This window comes from Ranitomeya imitator, chromosome 3, assembly GCF_032444005.1.
Source record: "Ranitomeya imitator isolate aRanImi1 chromosome 3, aRanImi1.pri, whole genome shotgun sequence".
Classification (NCBI taxonomy): Eukaryota; Metazoa; Chordata; class Amphibia; order Anura; family Dendrobatidae; genus Ranitomeya; species Ranitomeya imitator.
This window is the reverse complement of record NC_091284.1, coordinates 464,030,952-464,047,619: the sequence shown is the minus strand read 5'-3', so window position 1 is coordinate 464,047,619 and position 16,668 is coordinate 464,030,952. Positions and strand designations below refer to the sequence as shown.

Below are 16,668 nucleotides of genomic sequence, written 5' to 3'. Positions count from 1 at the left end.
ACTAGTTTTATGTGCACAACCCTTTTCATGGCAAAAGAGAACCATGTTTTTCAATTATGCTGTCCTCAGCTGGAGATAAGGGTCACATCTGGCGCCCTTAAAATCCTATAAATGTTGTAGGCTTACTACCAGTGGTGTACATTATTCCCACGCTGGATTGCAATGCACACATGACAATTTTCATAGTTGTCTAACATTTTTTTTCAATTTAGGCACATTTTGAGGCATCTGAAAACCTTACATTTTTGAAAATATTGACTGGTTGCTACGATCAGCTGAGGTCTGCTAAAACTTCTAAGGAGAAGAAGAAATTCTTCTTCCTCATATTGCATAATTTATATTTGGTTTGGATTCATTCAAGGTAAAAAAAAAATTTCTGCAGGTATTAATGAATCAACTGTTTTTTTTTCACTGCTGTTTCACTATTTCTATGTTAAATATGGTCACATCATGTGTGGTCGATCTGCTCACTCGGCTGAACATAGAGGTAGACACAGGAACGTTGTCTCTTTAAATCTTCAACTGGTTCATTAAAAACCATCTGGGGTGGAGAGATGGTGAACAGCCTCCCACCCAGTCTTCCGCTGTTCACTAAACCTAGCCCTTATTATGGCCGATTAACCCCTCTCAGCAATTAGTGTGCTGGAGCATTTTCCTAGTTTCATATCACTGAAGTTTATTACCTCAGTGACACATATCTCTCCTCCAGTACTTTGCCAGTGACTTTGTCACACATGGTTACACTATTTATATAGCTTGGCTGCCAATTAAAGAAGCACTCCCATCAAAGTTGTTATCCTCTTAATATATTGCAGTCATCATATTATATGTAACTGTGTACTTACAATTGCTAATTTTTCCTTTCTACCAAGTTAATACTTCTCTTTTCCATTAGGTCTATGACATCATGTGATAAAAATGATTAGATGAAACATTCTAAGCTCTATGCAGAAACAGGAACTCTATTTTCCCTGCATGAGTAAGGAATCACTGCAAAAGTCCCTGGCAGGGGGAATGTTATGATCAGGTGACCTTGGAGCAGCATAAAAACTTTCACTGGAGTAGGTGGTAACTATACTGACCGCAAATCCTGATCTTAACACCGCAACTAGAAGTAGCCGTGGGGTGTGCCTAACAAATCCTAGACACCTCGACACAGCCGGAGAACTAAATACCCATATAGATGGAAATAGGAATTCTACCTTGCCTCAGAGCAGAACCCCAAAGGATAGGCAGCCCCCCACAAATATTGACTGTGAGTAGTAGAGGAAAAGACACACGCAGGCAGGAAACAGGATTTAGCAAAAGAGGCCACTCTAGCTAAAATAGGAAAGGATAGGACCGGATACTAAGCGGTCAGTATTAAAATCCTTCCAAAAATATCCACAGCAGAAAATACAAAAACTCCACCATCTAACTAAAGATGTGGAGCGTATATCTACAACTCCAGAGAATCCAACAAGACTGAGAAAACACTGACACAGTCTAAGCTGGACAAGAGAAAACAAATGAATAGCACAGAATATAAGCACACAGCTTGTGTGCCACAGAAAAAGAAACAGACAATTATCTTTGCTGAATTGGCAGCTAAGCAGGAGAAGCCAGACAAAGATCCAACACTAACCAAGAAACATTGACAACTGGCAAGGACCAATGGGTCCTGCAAACCTAAATACCCCAGTCAGAATTGCAATCAGTAGATACACCTGTCCAAGACTGCAGCCCTGGGACAACTGCATTACCACCTACAACCACCGGAGGGAGCCCAAAAGCAGAATTTACAACAGTACTCCCCCTTGAGGAGGGGTCACCGAACCCTCACCAGAGCCCCCAGGCCGATCAGGATGAGCCAGATGAAAGGTATGAACCAAATCAGCAGCATGGACATCAGAGGCAAAAACCCAAGAATTATCCTCCTGGCCATAACCCTTCCATTTGACAAGGTACTGAAGCTTCCGCCTCGAAAAACGGGAATCCAAAATCTTCTCAACAACATATTCCAACTCCCCATCAACCAACACAGAGGCCGGAGGATCAGCAGAGGGAACAACGGGCTCCACATATTTCCGCAACAAAGATCTATGGAAGACATTATGGATAGCAAAAGAGGCCGGATGTTATGGTCTGGTGATTAAGGAGCGACATGCGACTAGCTCTGAGCAGGTGGTAACTATACTGACCGCAGTCCCTAAGCTCGACACAACACTAGAAGTAGCCGTGGAATGCTCCTAACTCTGCCTAGGCATCTCGTCACAGCCTAAGAGCTAACTACCCCTAAAGATAGAAGCAGGAAAACTATCTTGCCTCAGAGAAAATCCCCAAAGGATAGATTAGCCCCCCACAAGTAATGACTGTGAGAGGAGAAGGAAATGACATGCGTAGTATGAAACAAAATTAAGCACAGGAGGCCACTTCTAGCTAGATAGAAATAGTACAGGACAGAACGCTGTGCGGTCAGTAATAAAAACTAGAAAAAGTCCACCGCAGAGGAATGCAAAAATCTCCACACCTGACCTAAGGTGTGGAGGGCAAACTCTGCTGCCCAGAGCTTCCAGCCTAGCTGAATAGATTCATACTGATAAGCTGGACAAATGAACAAAACATAAAAAGTGCTGAACAACAAAGTCCACAACAAGTGAACTGCAAAAGGACAAGCAAGGACTTAGCTTTTGCTGAACTGGTCAGAGTGTCAGGAAAATCCTAAGAGCAATGACTCCAGGCAGGAACAATTGACAACTTGTATGCAGTCCTTGAGCAGCCGATCGAGGGTGCATACTGCTGTGCGAGATGTGAGCACGTTGTGCATTTGGAAACCCAGATTTTGACTCTAAATGTGCAGCTGGCAACACTGAGATCCATAGACAATATGGAGAGGAGTCTTCTGCTCACGGAGCAGACGCTCAATGGGACAGATGAGGGGGGGGATGGTGGGATGGAGCTGCAGGACAATGAAGTAGCAAGCTGGGTGACAGTTAGGAAGCGGGGTAGAGGGAAGAGTGCCAGGGAGGCTAGTCCTGATCTGGAACACCCCAATAAGTTTGCTAAGTTGGCAGATGAGGGGGGTGCCAGTACAGGTGTAGCACTGCTGCAGCCAGGCATGTCCTCTGAAAGCCGGAGGAGTGACTGCTCCAGTAAGGAGGGAAATAGGAGAGCAGGGCAGGCCAGACAGGTGCTGGTAGTGGGCGATTCAATTATTAGGGGAACAGATAGGGCAATCTGTCACAAAGACAGGGATCGTCGAACGGTGTGCTGCCTACCTGGCGCTCGAGTCCGACACATCGCTGATCGGGTGGACAGATTATTGGGAGGGGCTGGTGAGGACCCAGCGGTCATGGTGCACATTGGCACTAATGACAAAGTTAGAGGTAGGTGGAAGGTCCTTAAAGATGATTTCAGGGAATTAGGCTGCAAGCTGAAAGCAAGGACCTCCAATGTGGTATTTTCCGAAATACTGCCGGTACCACGTGCCACGCCAGAGAGGCAACGGGAGATTAGGGAGGTGAATAAGTGGCTCAAGAATTGGTGTAGGAAAGAGGGGTTTGGGTTCCTGCAGAACTGGGCCGACTTCTCAGTTGGCTACAGGCTCTACGCTAGGGACGGGCTGCACCTCAATGGGGAGGGTGCAGCTGTGCTGGGGGAGAGAATGGCTAGAAGGTTGGAGGAGTGTTTAAACTAGGAATTGGGGGGGAGGGTATTCATTTTATAGGAGGGGAAGATAGTGCAGACAGAGACCTGGGCACAAATAAGGAAGTTGGGGGTGGCGGTGGCATGGGGGGTGGGGTCAGAACAGTTAATAATTTAAGAAATAGAAGTACAGAGAGGAACATAAAGTGCATGTATACTAATGCCAGAAGCATCGCCAACAAAATGGATGAATTAGAACTAATGTTGTTGGAGCATAATTATGACATGGTGGGGATATCTGAAACGTGGCTGGATGAGAGCCATGACTGGGCTGTTAACTTGCAGGGCTATAGCCTGTTCAGAAATGACCGTACAGATAAGCGAGGGGGAGGGGTGTGTCTATATGTAAAATCATCCTTAAAACCCATCCTGCGCGATAATATAGGTGAATTTAATGAAAATGTAGAATCCCTGTGGGTGGAGATAAGTGGAGGGGGAAAAAATAATAAATTACTGATAGGGGTTTGTTATAAATCTCCAAAAATAATGGAAGCAATGGAGAATATCCTCGTAAAGCAAATAGATGAAGCTGCGACTCAAGGAGAAGTCATTATTATGGGGGACTTCAACTACCCTGAAATAGATTGGGGAACAGAAACCTGCAGTTCCAGCAAAGGTAATCGGTTTTTGACAATTATGAGAGACAATTACCTTTCACAACTGGTTCAGGACCCAACAAGAAGGGGGGCACTACTAGACCTAATATTAACCAACAGGCCAGACCGCATATCAAATATAAGGGTTGGGGGTCACTTGGGAAATAGCGATCACAAAATAATAAGTTTTCATGTATCCTTTAAAAAGATGTGTAGTAGAGGGGTTACAAGGACACTAAACTTCAGGAGGGCAAATTTCCAACGGATGAGAGAGGATCTTAGTGCAATTAACTGGGACGATATCCTGAGACACAAAAATACACAAAGAAAATGGGAGACGTTTATTAGCATCCTGGATAGGACCTGTGCACAGTATATACCGTATGGGAATAAACATACTAGAAAAAGGAGGAAACCAATATGGCTAAATAGAGCTGTAAGGGGCGCAATAAGTGACAAAAAGAAAGCATTTAGAGAATTAAAGGAAGTAGGTAGTGAGGAGGCATTAAATAAATACAGAAAATTAAATAAATTCTGTAAAAAGCAAATCAAGGCAGCAAAGATTGAGACAGAGAGACTCATTGCCAGAGAGAGTAAAAATAATCCTAAAATATTCTTTAACTACATAAATAGTAAGAAACTAAAAAATGATAGTGTTGGCCCCCTTAAAAATAGTCTGGGTGAGATGGTGGATGAGGATGAGGAAAAAGCCAATATGCTAAATGACTTTTTTTCATCAGTATTTACACAAGAAAATCCCATGGCAGACAAAATGTCTAGTGATAAAAATTCCCAATTAAATGTCACCTGCTTAACCCAGCAGGAAGTGCGGCGGCGTCTAAAAATCACTAAAATTGACAAATCTCCGGGCCCGGATGGGATACACCCCCGAGTACTGCAGGAATTAAGTACAGTCATTGATAGACCATTATTTTTAATCTTTAAAGACTCCATAATAACAGGGTCTGTGCCACAGGACTGGCGTATAGCAAATGTGGTGCCAATATTCAAAAAGGGAACAAAAACTGAACTCGGAAATTATAGGCCAGTAAGCTTAACCTCTACTGTGGGTAAAATCCTGGAGGGCATTCTAAGGGACGCTATACTGGAGTATCTGAAGAGGAATAACCTCATGACCCAGTATCAGCACGGGTTTACTAGGGACCGTTCATGTCAGACTAATTTGATCAGTTTCTATGAAGAGGTAAGTTCCGGATTGGACCAAGGGAAACCAGTGGATGTAGTGTATATGGACTTTTCAAAAGCTTTTGATACGGTGCCACACAAAAGGTTGATACATAAAATGAGAATAATGGGGATAGAGGAAAATATGTGCAAGTGGGTTGAGAGCTGGCTCAGGGATAGGAAACAAAGGGTGGTTATTAATGGAGCACACTCGGACTGGGTAGCGGTTAGCAGTGGGGTACCACAGGGGTCAGTATTGGGCCCTCTTCTTTTTAACATATTTATTAATGACCTTGTAGGGGGCATTCAGAGTAGAATTTCAATATTTGCAGATGACACTAAACTCTGCAGGGTAATCAATACAGAGGAGGACAATTTTATATTACAGGATGATTTATGTAAACTAGAAGCTTGGGCTGATAAATGGCAAATGAGCTTTAATGGGGAGAAATGTAAGGTCATGCACTTGGGTAGAAGTAATAAGATGTATAATTATGTGGTTAATTCTAAAACTCTGGGCAAAACCGTCAATGAAAAAGATCTGGGTGTATGGGTGGATGACAAACTTAAATTCAGTGGCCAGTGTCAGGCAGCGGCTACAAAGGCAAATAAAATAATGGGATGCATTAAAAGAGGCATAGATGCTCATGAGGAGAATATAATTTTACCTCTATACAAGTCACTAGTTCGACCACATTTAGAATACTGTGCACAGTTCTGGTTTCCGGTGTTTAAGAAAGACATAGCTGAACTAGAGCGGGTGCAGAGAAGAGCGACCAAGGTTATTAGAGGACTGGGGGGTCTGCAATACCAAGATAGGTTATTACACTTGGGGCTATTTAGTTTGGAAAAACGAAGACTAAGGGGTGATCTTATTTTAATGTATAAATATATGAGGGGACAGTACAAAGACCTTTCTGATGATCTTTTTAATCATAGACCTGAAACAGGGACAAGGGGGCATCCTCTGCGGTTGGAGGAAAAAAGGTTTAAGCATAATAACAGACGCGGATTCTTTACTGTAAGAGCAGTGAGACTATGGAACTCTCTGCCGTATGATGTTGTAATGAGTGATTCATTACTTAAATTTAAGAGGGGACTGGATACCTTTCTGGAAAAGTATAATGTTACAGGGTATATACACTAGATTCCTTGATAGGGCGTTGATCCAGGGAACTAGTCTGATTGCCGTATGTGGAGTCGGGAAGGAATTTTTTTCCCCAATGTGGAGCTTACTCTTTGCCACATGGTTTTTTTTTGCCTTCCTCTGGATCAACATGTTAGGGCATGTTAGGTTAGGCTATGGGTTGAACTAGATGGACATATAGTCTTCCTTCAACCTTAATAACTATGTAACTATGTAACTGGAATTGAATGAAGGATAAGGCCAGACTAATATATCCGAGCCAGAAAGACGATCAGTGAAAACAGCTGCTGAAGCTAAATCCAAGAAGCAGCCATACCACTCAAAACCACAGGAGGGAGCCCAAGAGCAGAACTCACAAAAATGCTACTTACAACCACCGGAGGGAGCCCAAGAGCGGAATTCACAACAGCCGGAAGCGCCAGTCGAAAAGACACCGGATTAATAATCTCAGAAATCCTATAAGGACCAATAAACCGAGGCTTAAACTTAGGAGAAGAAACCTTCATAGGAACATGACGGGAAGACAACCAGACCAGATCCCCAACCCGAATCCGGGAACCAACACACCGACGATGGTTAGCAAAACGTTGAGCCTCCTCCTGACACAACACCAAGTTGTCCATCACATGAGCCCAAATCTGCTGCAACCTGTCAACCACAGAATCCACACCAGGACAGTCAGAAGGCTCAACCTGCCCAGAAGAAAAACGAGGATGAAAACCAAAATTACAAAAGGAAGGCGAAACCAAGGTAGCCGAACTAGCCCGATTATTAAGGGCAAACTCGGCGAATGGCAAGAAAGCCACCCAATCATCCTGATCAGCAGACACAAAGCATCTCAAATAAGTCTCCAAAGTCTGATTAGTTCGCTCGGTCTGGCCATTTGTCTGAGGATGAAATGCAGAAGAAAAAGACAAATCAATGCCCAGCCTAGCACAAAAGGCCCGCCAAAACCTAGAAACAAACTGGGAACCTCTGTCGGACACAATATTCTCCGGAATATCATGCAAATGGACCACATGCTGAAAAAACAACAGAACCAAATCCGAAGAGGAGGGCAATTTAGGCAAAGGCACCAAATGAACCATCTTAGAGAATCGGTCACAAACAACCCAGATAACAGACATCTTCTGGAAAACAGGAAGATCGGAAATAAAATCCATAGAAATATGCGTCCAGGGCCTCTCAGGGACCGGCAATGGCAAAAGCAACCCACTAGCACGGGAGCAACAAGGCTTGGCCCGCGCACAAGTCCCACAGGACTGCACAAAAGAACGCACATCACGCGACAAAGAAGGCCACCAAAAGGACCTACCAACCAAGTCTCTGGTACCAAAAATGCCAGGATGACCAGCCAACACAGAACAGTGAACCTCAGAAATCACTCTACTAGCCCATATGTCAGGAACAAACAGTTTCCCCACAGGACAGCGGTCAGGTATGTCAGCCTGAAATTCCTGAAGAACCCATTGTAAATCAGGGGAAATGGCGGAAAGGACCACCCCTTCTTTCAGAATTCCGACCGGTTCTAAGACCTCAGGAGAATCAGGCAAAAAACTCCTAGAGAGGGCATCAGCCTTAATATTCTTAGAACCCGGAAGGTACGAGACCACGAAATCAAAACGGGAAAAAAACAAGGACCATCGAGCCTGTCTAGGATTCAGCCGTTTGGCAGACTCGAGGTAAATCAGATTCTTATGATCGGTCAAGACCACAATACGGTGCTTAGCTCCCTCAAGCCAGTGTCGCCACTCCTCAAACGCCCACTTCATAGCCAACAACTCCCGATTGCCGACATCATAATTGCGTTCAGCAGGCAAAAACTTACGGGAAAAGAAGGCACACGGTTTCATTAAGGAACCAGCAGGATCCCCCTGAGACAAAACGGCCCCTGCCCCAATCTCAGAAGCGTCAATCTCAACCTGAAACGGAAGAGAAACATCTGGTTGGCGCAACACCGGAGCAGAAGTAAATCGACGTTTAAGCTCCTGGAAGGCAGAGACAGCCACAGAGGACCAATTTGCCACATCAGCGCCTTTCTTCATCAAATCGGTCAAGGGTTTAACCACGCTGAAAAAATTAGCAATGAAACGGCGATAAAAATTTGCAAAACCCCAAAATTTCTGAAGGCTCTTCACGGATGTGGGCTAAATCCAATCATGAATGGCCTGAACCTTAACCGGATCCATCTCTATAGACGAGGGAGAAAAAATAAAGCCCAAAAAAGAAACCTTCTGCACCCCAAAGAGACACTTAGACCCTTTCACAAACAAAGCATTGTCACGAAGGATGTGAAATACCATCCTGACCTGTTGCACATGAGACTCCCAATCATTGGAAAAAATCAAAATATCGTCCAAATATACAATCAAGAATTTATCAAGATAAGTCCGGAAGATATCATGCATGAAGGACTGAAAAACAGATGGAGCATTAGAGAGCCCGAATGGCATCACAAAGTATTCAAAATGGCCTTCGGGCATGTTAAACGCAGTTTTCCATTCATCACCCTGCTTAATACGAACAAGATTATATGCCCCCCGAAGGTCAATCTTCGTAAACCAACTAGCTCCCTTAATCCTAGCAAACAAATCGGTAATCAAAGGTAAAGGGTATTGAAACTTGACCGTGATTTTATTCAAGAGGCGATAATCAATACAGGGTCTCAAGGAACCATCTTTTTTAGCAACAAAAAAGAACCCCGCTCCCAACGGTGAAGAAGATGGCCGAATATGCCCTTTCTCCAAAGACTCCTTAATATAGCTCCGCATGGCGGTATGTTCAGGCACAGACAGGTTGAAAAGTCGGCCCTTAGGAAACTTACAGCCTGGAATCAAGTCAATAGCACAATCGCAGTCTCTGTGCGCTGGAAGGAAACTGGACTTGGGCTCATCGAATACATCCTGAAAATCAGACAAACTCTGGAATTTCAGAAGCGGAAGAAGAGGAGATTGACATCAAATGAACATCATTATGAAAACCCTGACAACCCCAACTAGTCACAGACATGAACTTCCAATCCAACACAGGATTATGTACCTGCAACCATGGAAAACCCAGCACGATAGCATCATGCAAATTATGCAACACCAGAAATCGACAATCTTCCTGTAGGGCTGGCGCCATGCGCATGGTCACCTGTGTCCAAAACTGGGGTTTATTTTTAGCCAAGGGTGTAGCATCAATGCCCCTTAAAGGAATAGGGTTCTGCAAAGGCTGCAAGGGAAAATCACAACGCCTGGCAAACTCAAGGTCCATTAAGTTCAAGGCGGCGCCTGAATCCACAAACGCCATGACAGAAAATGATGACAATGAGCAGATCAAGGACACAGATAACAGAAATTTAGGTTGTACAGTACTGATGGTAAATGAACTGGCGATCCTCTTTGTTCGCTTAGGGCAGACAGAAATGACATGGGAAGCGTCGCCACAATAATAACACAACCTATTCTGACGTCTGAAACCTTGTCGTTCCGTTCTAGACAGAATCCTATCACACTGCATTGGCTCAGGAATTTGCTCTGAGGATAACGCCACAGCGTGCACAGTTCTGCGCACCCGCAAGCGCCGGTCAATCTGAATGGCCAGAGACATAGAATCACTCAGACCGGAAGGTGTGGGAAACCCCACCATAACCTCTTTAACGGATTCAGAAAGACTCTTTCTGAAAATTGCCACCAAAGCATCATTATTCCATTTAGTCAACACAGACCATTTTCTGAATTTCTGACAATACAATTCTGCCGCCTCTTGACCCTGAGACAGGGCCAACAAGGTCTTCTCAGCTTGATCCACAGAATTAAGTTCATCATATAATAATCCTAAAGCCTGCAAAAAGGAGTCTACATTAAACAAAGCCGGATTCCCAGATTCCAGGGAAAATGCCCAATCCTGTGGATCGCCACGCAGCAGAGCGATGATGATTTTAACCTGCTGAATGGAATCACCAGAGGATCGAGGTCTCAGAGCAAAAAACAGTTTACAGTTGTTTTTAAAACTCAAAAATTTGGACCTGTCACCAAAAAACAACTCAGGAGTAACATAGTAACATAGTAACATAGTTAGTAAGGCCAAAAAAGACATTTGTCCATCCAGTTCAGCCTATATTCCATCATAATAAATACCCAGATCTACGTCCTTCTACAGAACCTAATAATTGTATGATACAATATTGTTCTGCTCCAGGAAGACATCCAGGCCTCTCTTGAACCCCTCGACTGAGTTTGCCATCACCACCTCCTCAGGCAAGCAATTCCAGATTCTCACTGCCCTAACAGTAAAGAATCCTCTTCTATGTTGGTGGAAAAACCTTCTCTTCTCCAGACGCAAAGAATGCCCCCTTGTGCCCGTCACCTTCCTTGGTATAAACAGATCCTCAGCGAGATATTTGTATTGTCCCCTTATATACTTATACATGGTTATTAGATCGCCCCTCAGTCGTCTTTTTTCTAGACTAAATAATCCTAATTTCGCTAATCTATCTGGGTATTGTAGTTCTCCCATCCCCTTTATTAATTTTGTTGCCCTCCTTTGTACTCTCTCTAGTTCCCTTATATCCTTCCTGAGCACCGGTGCCCAAAACTGGACACAGTACTCCATGTGCGGTCTAACTAGGGATTTGTACAGAGGCAGTATAATGCTCTCATCATGTGTATCCAGACCTCTTTTAATGCACCCCATGATCCTGTTTGCCTTGGCAGCTGCTGCCTGGCACTGGCTGCTCCAGGTAAGTTTATCATTAACTAGGATCCCCAAGTCCTTCTCCCTGTCAGATTTACCCAGTGGTTTCCCGTTCAGTGTGTAATGGTGATATTGATTCCCTCTTCCCATGTGTATAACCTTACATTTATCATTGTTAAACCTCATCTGCCACCTTTCAGCCCAAGTATAGTAACATAGTTATATGTAGGGAGTAGGGATCTTCGGTTCTAAAACAGGCGTCTGAACAATATAATCAGAAATACCCTGTACCTGAGCAGCAAGCTGGTCTACACGAGAAGCTAATTCCTGAACATTCATGCCAGCACAAGGCTCCTCAGCCACCCAGAGATTAAGAGGGAGGAAAAGACAAAGCAGACTGAAGAAAAAAAAATGGCTCAAGACCTTTCTTCCCTTCTTCTGAGATGCATTTAACTCATTATTGGCCAGTTGTACTGTTATGATCAGGTGACCTTGGAGCAGCATGAAAACTTTCACTGGAGTAGGTGGTAACTATACTGACCGCAAATCCTGATCTTAACACTGCAACTAGAAGTAGCCGTGGGGTGTGCCTAACAAATCCTAGACACCTCGACCCAGCCGGAGGACTAAATACCCCTATAGATGGAAATAGGAATTCTACCTTGCCTCAGAGCAGAACCCCAAAGGATAGGCAGCCCCCCACAAATATTGACTGTGAGTAGTAGAGGAAAAGACACACGCAGGCAGGAAACAGGATTTAGCAAAAGAGGCCACTCTAGCTAAAATAGGAAAGGATAGGACAGGATACTAAACGGTCAGTATTAAAATCCTTCCAAAAATATCCACAGCAGAAAATGCAAAAACTCCACCATCTAACTAAAGATGTGGAGCGTATATCTGCAACTCCAGAGAATCCAACAAGACTGAGAAAACACTGACACAGTCTAAGCTGGAGAAGAGAAAACAAATGAATAGCACAGATTATAAGCACACAGCTTGTGTGCCACAGAAAAAGAAACAGACACTTATCTTTGCTGAATTGGCAGCTAAGCAGGAGAAGCCAGACAAAGATCCAACACTTCCCAAGAAACATTGACAACTGTAAAGGACCAATGAGTCCTGCAAACCTAAATACCCCAGTCAGAATTGCAATCAGTAGATACATCTGTCCAAGACTGCAGCCCTGGGACAACTGCATTACCACCTACAACCACTGGAGGGAGCCCAAAAGCAGAATTCACAACAGGGGAAGGAGGGAGCAGCTTAGTCAGGAGATGAATAGGGGGATGATACGTGCAGGGAGAAGAGACCTATTTCTACATAGAGCAAAGAAAAGAATTATCTAGGTACAAAGGCAACATAAGCAATTGTAACTACCCAGTGCTATATAATAATATTATGACTGCAATACAGTATTAATGGTGCTATATAAATAATAATAATAATAATATATTATCAATAGTTTTCAACAAAGTCCAAGAGGAAACATATATAATGTCTTTGTACAACAAAGAATAACCCTTCAGATCACAAATGGCCAGTCGAGTGGCAGTGCTGTTAAAACCACAAAACATCCATATACTTCATAGTCACATTTTGATGAACAGTTGTGTACTTAGCTTAATGGCATCTTCTTTCAATGTGTTTTCCCCCTCTTTTGGTCAGGGTTATATCAGGGAATTCCTTCAATCAGGACAAGAAAAGGAGACCATAAGCCATACTGCAATGAAGATAAATGCTCACAGGCCCAGACAATATGCCCTCACATAGCCCCCTACATACAATATGAGAATCCACACAGCCCCTTACATACAGTATGAATCCACACACTTCCCCCTACATACAGTACAGTATGTGCCCCCACATAACTACCTATATACAGTATAAGCCCCACATAGTTCCATATATACAGTGCGAGCCCCATATAGCCTCCTATATACAGTATGAGCCCCCACATAATCTCCTATATACTATATGAGCCCTCACATAGCCTCCTATATGCAGTATGAGCTCGCACATAGCCTCCTAAACGCAGTATGATCCCCACATATCCTCCTATATACAGTATGAGCCACCCATAGCTTCCTCTATACAGTGTAAGCCCACACATAGCCTTCTATATACGGCATAAGCCCGCACATAGCCTCCTATATACAGTATGAACCCGCACATAGCCTCCTATATACAGTATAAGCCCCACATAGCCTTCTGTACAGAGTCTGAGTCCCTATATAGCCTCCTGTTTATAGTGTGAGCCCCTATATAGCCTCTTGTATACAGTGTGAGCCCCATACAGCCTCCTGTATATAGTGTGAGTCCCTATATAGCATCCTGTATAGAGTGTGAGTCCCTATATCGCCTCCTGTATATAGTGAGAGCCCCTATATAGCCTTCCGTATACAGTGTGAGCCCCTATATATCCTTCTGAATTCAGTGTGAGCCTCTATATAGCCTCCTGTAGACAATGTGGGTCGCAATATAGTCTCCAGTACACAAAGTGAGCCCATCTATAGCCTCCTATGTACAGTACTCATGTCTCATACACATATTAATAAAAAACAAAAAGACATACAGATATACTCACCTCGCTCCCGTTCCCCTGGCGTTCTGCTGCTGTCCCCGAGGCTCGAACTTCTCTGGTTAGCACGTATATGCTAGCGTGATTACGTCAACGCGCCAGTGCCAGCCGTTGACAACTTGCTGGCATAATAGAGGCAACAGGAACTACCCTGGAGCTGCGCTGCCATTCTACATCGTCTACAACGCAGTGCCAGGAAATCTCCCTGCTGGGATATATGCACCACTCATTATAATGAGGGCATGGGCCCCCTGGAGCCCCTAGCCCACATTGCCCTCACTATAATCTGCCTATGTTAACATGAGATATATGACAGATTCTAGTCATAAAGGAGATTGTAGAAAAACAAGTTTTGAGCCAGTCAGATCAGTTTTCTTTGACATGGCACAGTTCAATATATTATTTCTACACAGCAATTTAGGTTGATATAATCTCAATACATAGACTTTGGACAAGCCTTGACAAGCCAGAGCTGGTATGTCACTCTCCACAAGGAGAAACGTTACCCCTTAGACCCCAGTCCAGAGCCTCTCACCTAGCCAAATCAGTTCTCATGCTTCGCACTAACGAGGACCAACAGCCCGAAACACTGTGTCTGCGAATTGAGATACTGATTTGGCTTTTATCCTAAGTCATATTGCACGACTCGTTAAAGGGTTGATTGTGACTTGCAGGATCGCTACTTCCAACAGGTGGCACTATAGAGTTTAAGTCCTGTTTTTCTCTGAAGAGGCAATTTGCATAGACTTTGGACAGACATTTGTGTTAAAGCCATTGTAATTTCTGGCCACTAACCAATGTGCATGTGAGTATTAATTTTTGGCTTTATGCAATTTAATAAGACATCCTATGTAATATCTGATTCTCATTTTCTTTTCTTCCATACTACAGATATTATCGTCAACCCAAAGTATTTCTAAATCTTCTAAGGCTAATGTCTAATGAAGTGAGCGAGATAGCTAGGTGCCACTTGGGAACTAATATATTAGACAGACCACAGGTAAGAACTCAAGGTGCCTGTATTTGTGTAAGGATCCATAGTCCCAGGTAAATGCATAATTGTAGGAAATTGACTACATTTTACAACTACAGGTAAAGGGGTAGACTATATCACTGAAAAGATGATAACAGTTAGATCAGTGTGGGCTTATTCATGTTCTCCACTCTTGCAACTCCATTAAAGTCCAAAAACTAGGGTTATCCAAAGATGCAAGGAGAAAGAGGTCAAATGTTCCACATTCTAGCGACTTGTCCAGTACTAATGATGGGCCACAACTTATCTAGCCATTATCAAGTATCCAGTGGATAGGTAAAAAAAATTAGGCTTGAATATCCTTTAAAATGGGTTGTTCCCTTCAAAAAACCTTTTGCCATATGATCAGTCATTTTAAAAAAAAAATACAAAAAACAAGCAAAACCCAAGGGGCGGATTCTAGAGATGTTCTTCAAGTGCAAGTCACAAGAGCAGTCAAGAAATTGTACATAGGAGGTGAAGGAAAGATTAGTGTCAAACATAACACCCAGACAGCGAGCATGCTGCCGGGGCATTATTGTGGTGCCACACATTAAGAGGGAGATGTCAGATTTATGGAGGTTAGTAGACGGTGGGAGCAGAAGAAGTTCAATGTGGGAAACTACGTATAGACAGTCACTGGTGTTTTGTATTACAGCGAGGGTAAGGTCAGGACTCGATGAAGTGTATAGTTCTGTGTCATCAGCATAAAGATGGTACTGAAAGCCAAATTTGCTTATGGTCTGTCCAACTGGGGCGGCTGTGTAGAGAGAGAAGAGGGCCAAGGACTTAGCCCTGAGAGACCTTAATAGTGAGAGGAAGAGAAAAAATTGAGCCAGAAAATGATACACTGAAGGCGCAGTCAGAAAGATAGGAAGAGAACCAGGAAAAAGCAATGTCCTTTATGCCTATTGAGTGGTGCATAGAGAGTAGGAGGTGGTGGTCAACAGTGTCAAAAGCTGGTCAAGAAAAATGAGCAGAGAGTGGTCACTGTTACGTTTTGCTGTCAAAAGTTTGCTGGTCACTTTGATGAATGCAGTTTCTGTAGAATATAGGGGGCGGAAACAATACTGTGATGGCTCTAGGAGTGAGTGAGTGAGTGGAGAGGTAACGGGTAAGGCAGGAGTAGCCCAGGCACTCCAAAAGTTTAGAGAAAAATGGGAGATTGGAGACTGGTCTGTAGTTATTTGTGCAGGATGGGTCAAGAGAAGTTTTTTTTTCAATAATAGCGTAATGATAGTGTTTAAAGGAGGAGGGGAAGGTACCGGAGGAGAGGGAGAGATTGAAGATTTTAGTTAGGCGAGTAGTGATAACTGTAGAGAGAAACTGGAGTTGGAGTGAGGGAATTCGGTCAGTAGTGTATTTAGTAGGGTGAGAAGAACCTGTAGACTTCTTCTGTGACTGGGTCAAATGTGGAGTGTGAGTCAGAGGAGGTGAGGGCAGAGATGGGAGTCCCAGCACTTGGAGGCTGTGAGCTGATTTACTGACGGATATTTTCTATTTTCTCTGTAAAGTGTGATAGGGGCTTGTGTTTTAGGACTGAGGAAGAAGTAAAATGTGTTGAAGAGTTTTTTTTGGGTTGTTGGATAGTGAGGAGATTAGCGTGGTAAAGTAGGTCTGTTTGGCGCAGTGAAGAGCAGAGTTATAGGTTCTTAACATGAAAAGTGTAAGCTGCCTTAATAAATAGTGGCAGGGAAAACAGTGTCAGAATCCTGAATTCAGGTTTTGGTGAGAGCCAGCAGATTAAGAGAATTGTTCTGAAAGTAGTTGTGCAGGTAAGGAAGCT

The 16,668-nt window shown here is 43.5% G+C and overlaps 1 protein-coding gene across 1 annotated transcript in view; it reads left to right on the top strand.

Annotated features, from left to right (window-relative positions):
* LOC138671660 (uncharacterized) overlaps positions 1-16,668 on the top strand; it is a 967,572-nt gene that overhangs the window by 23,036 nt on the left and 927,868 nt on the right. Inside the window, exons 6-7 of the mRNA XM_069759831.1 lie at positions 213-361; positions 14,762-14,870. Coding sequence (XP_069615932.1) covers positions 213-361; positions 14,762-14,870 — 258 coding nt within the window. The remainder of the gene's footprint in view (positions 1-212; positions 362-14,761; positions 14,871-16,668) is intronic.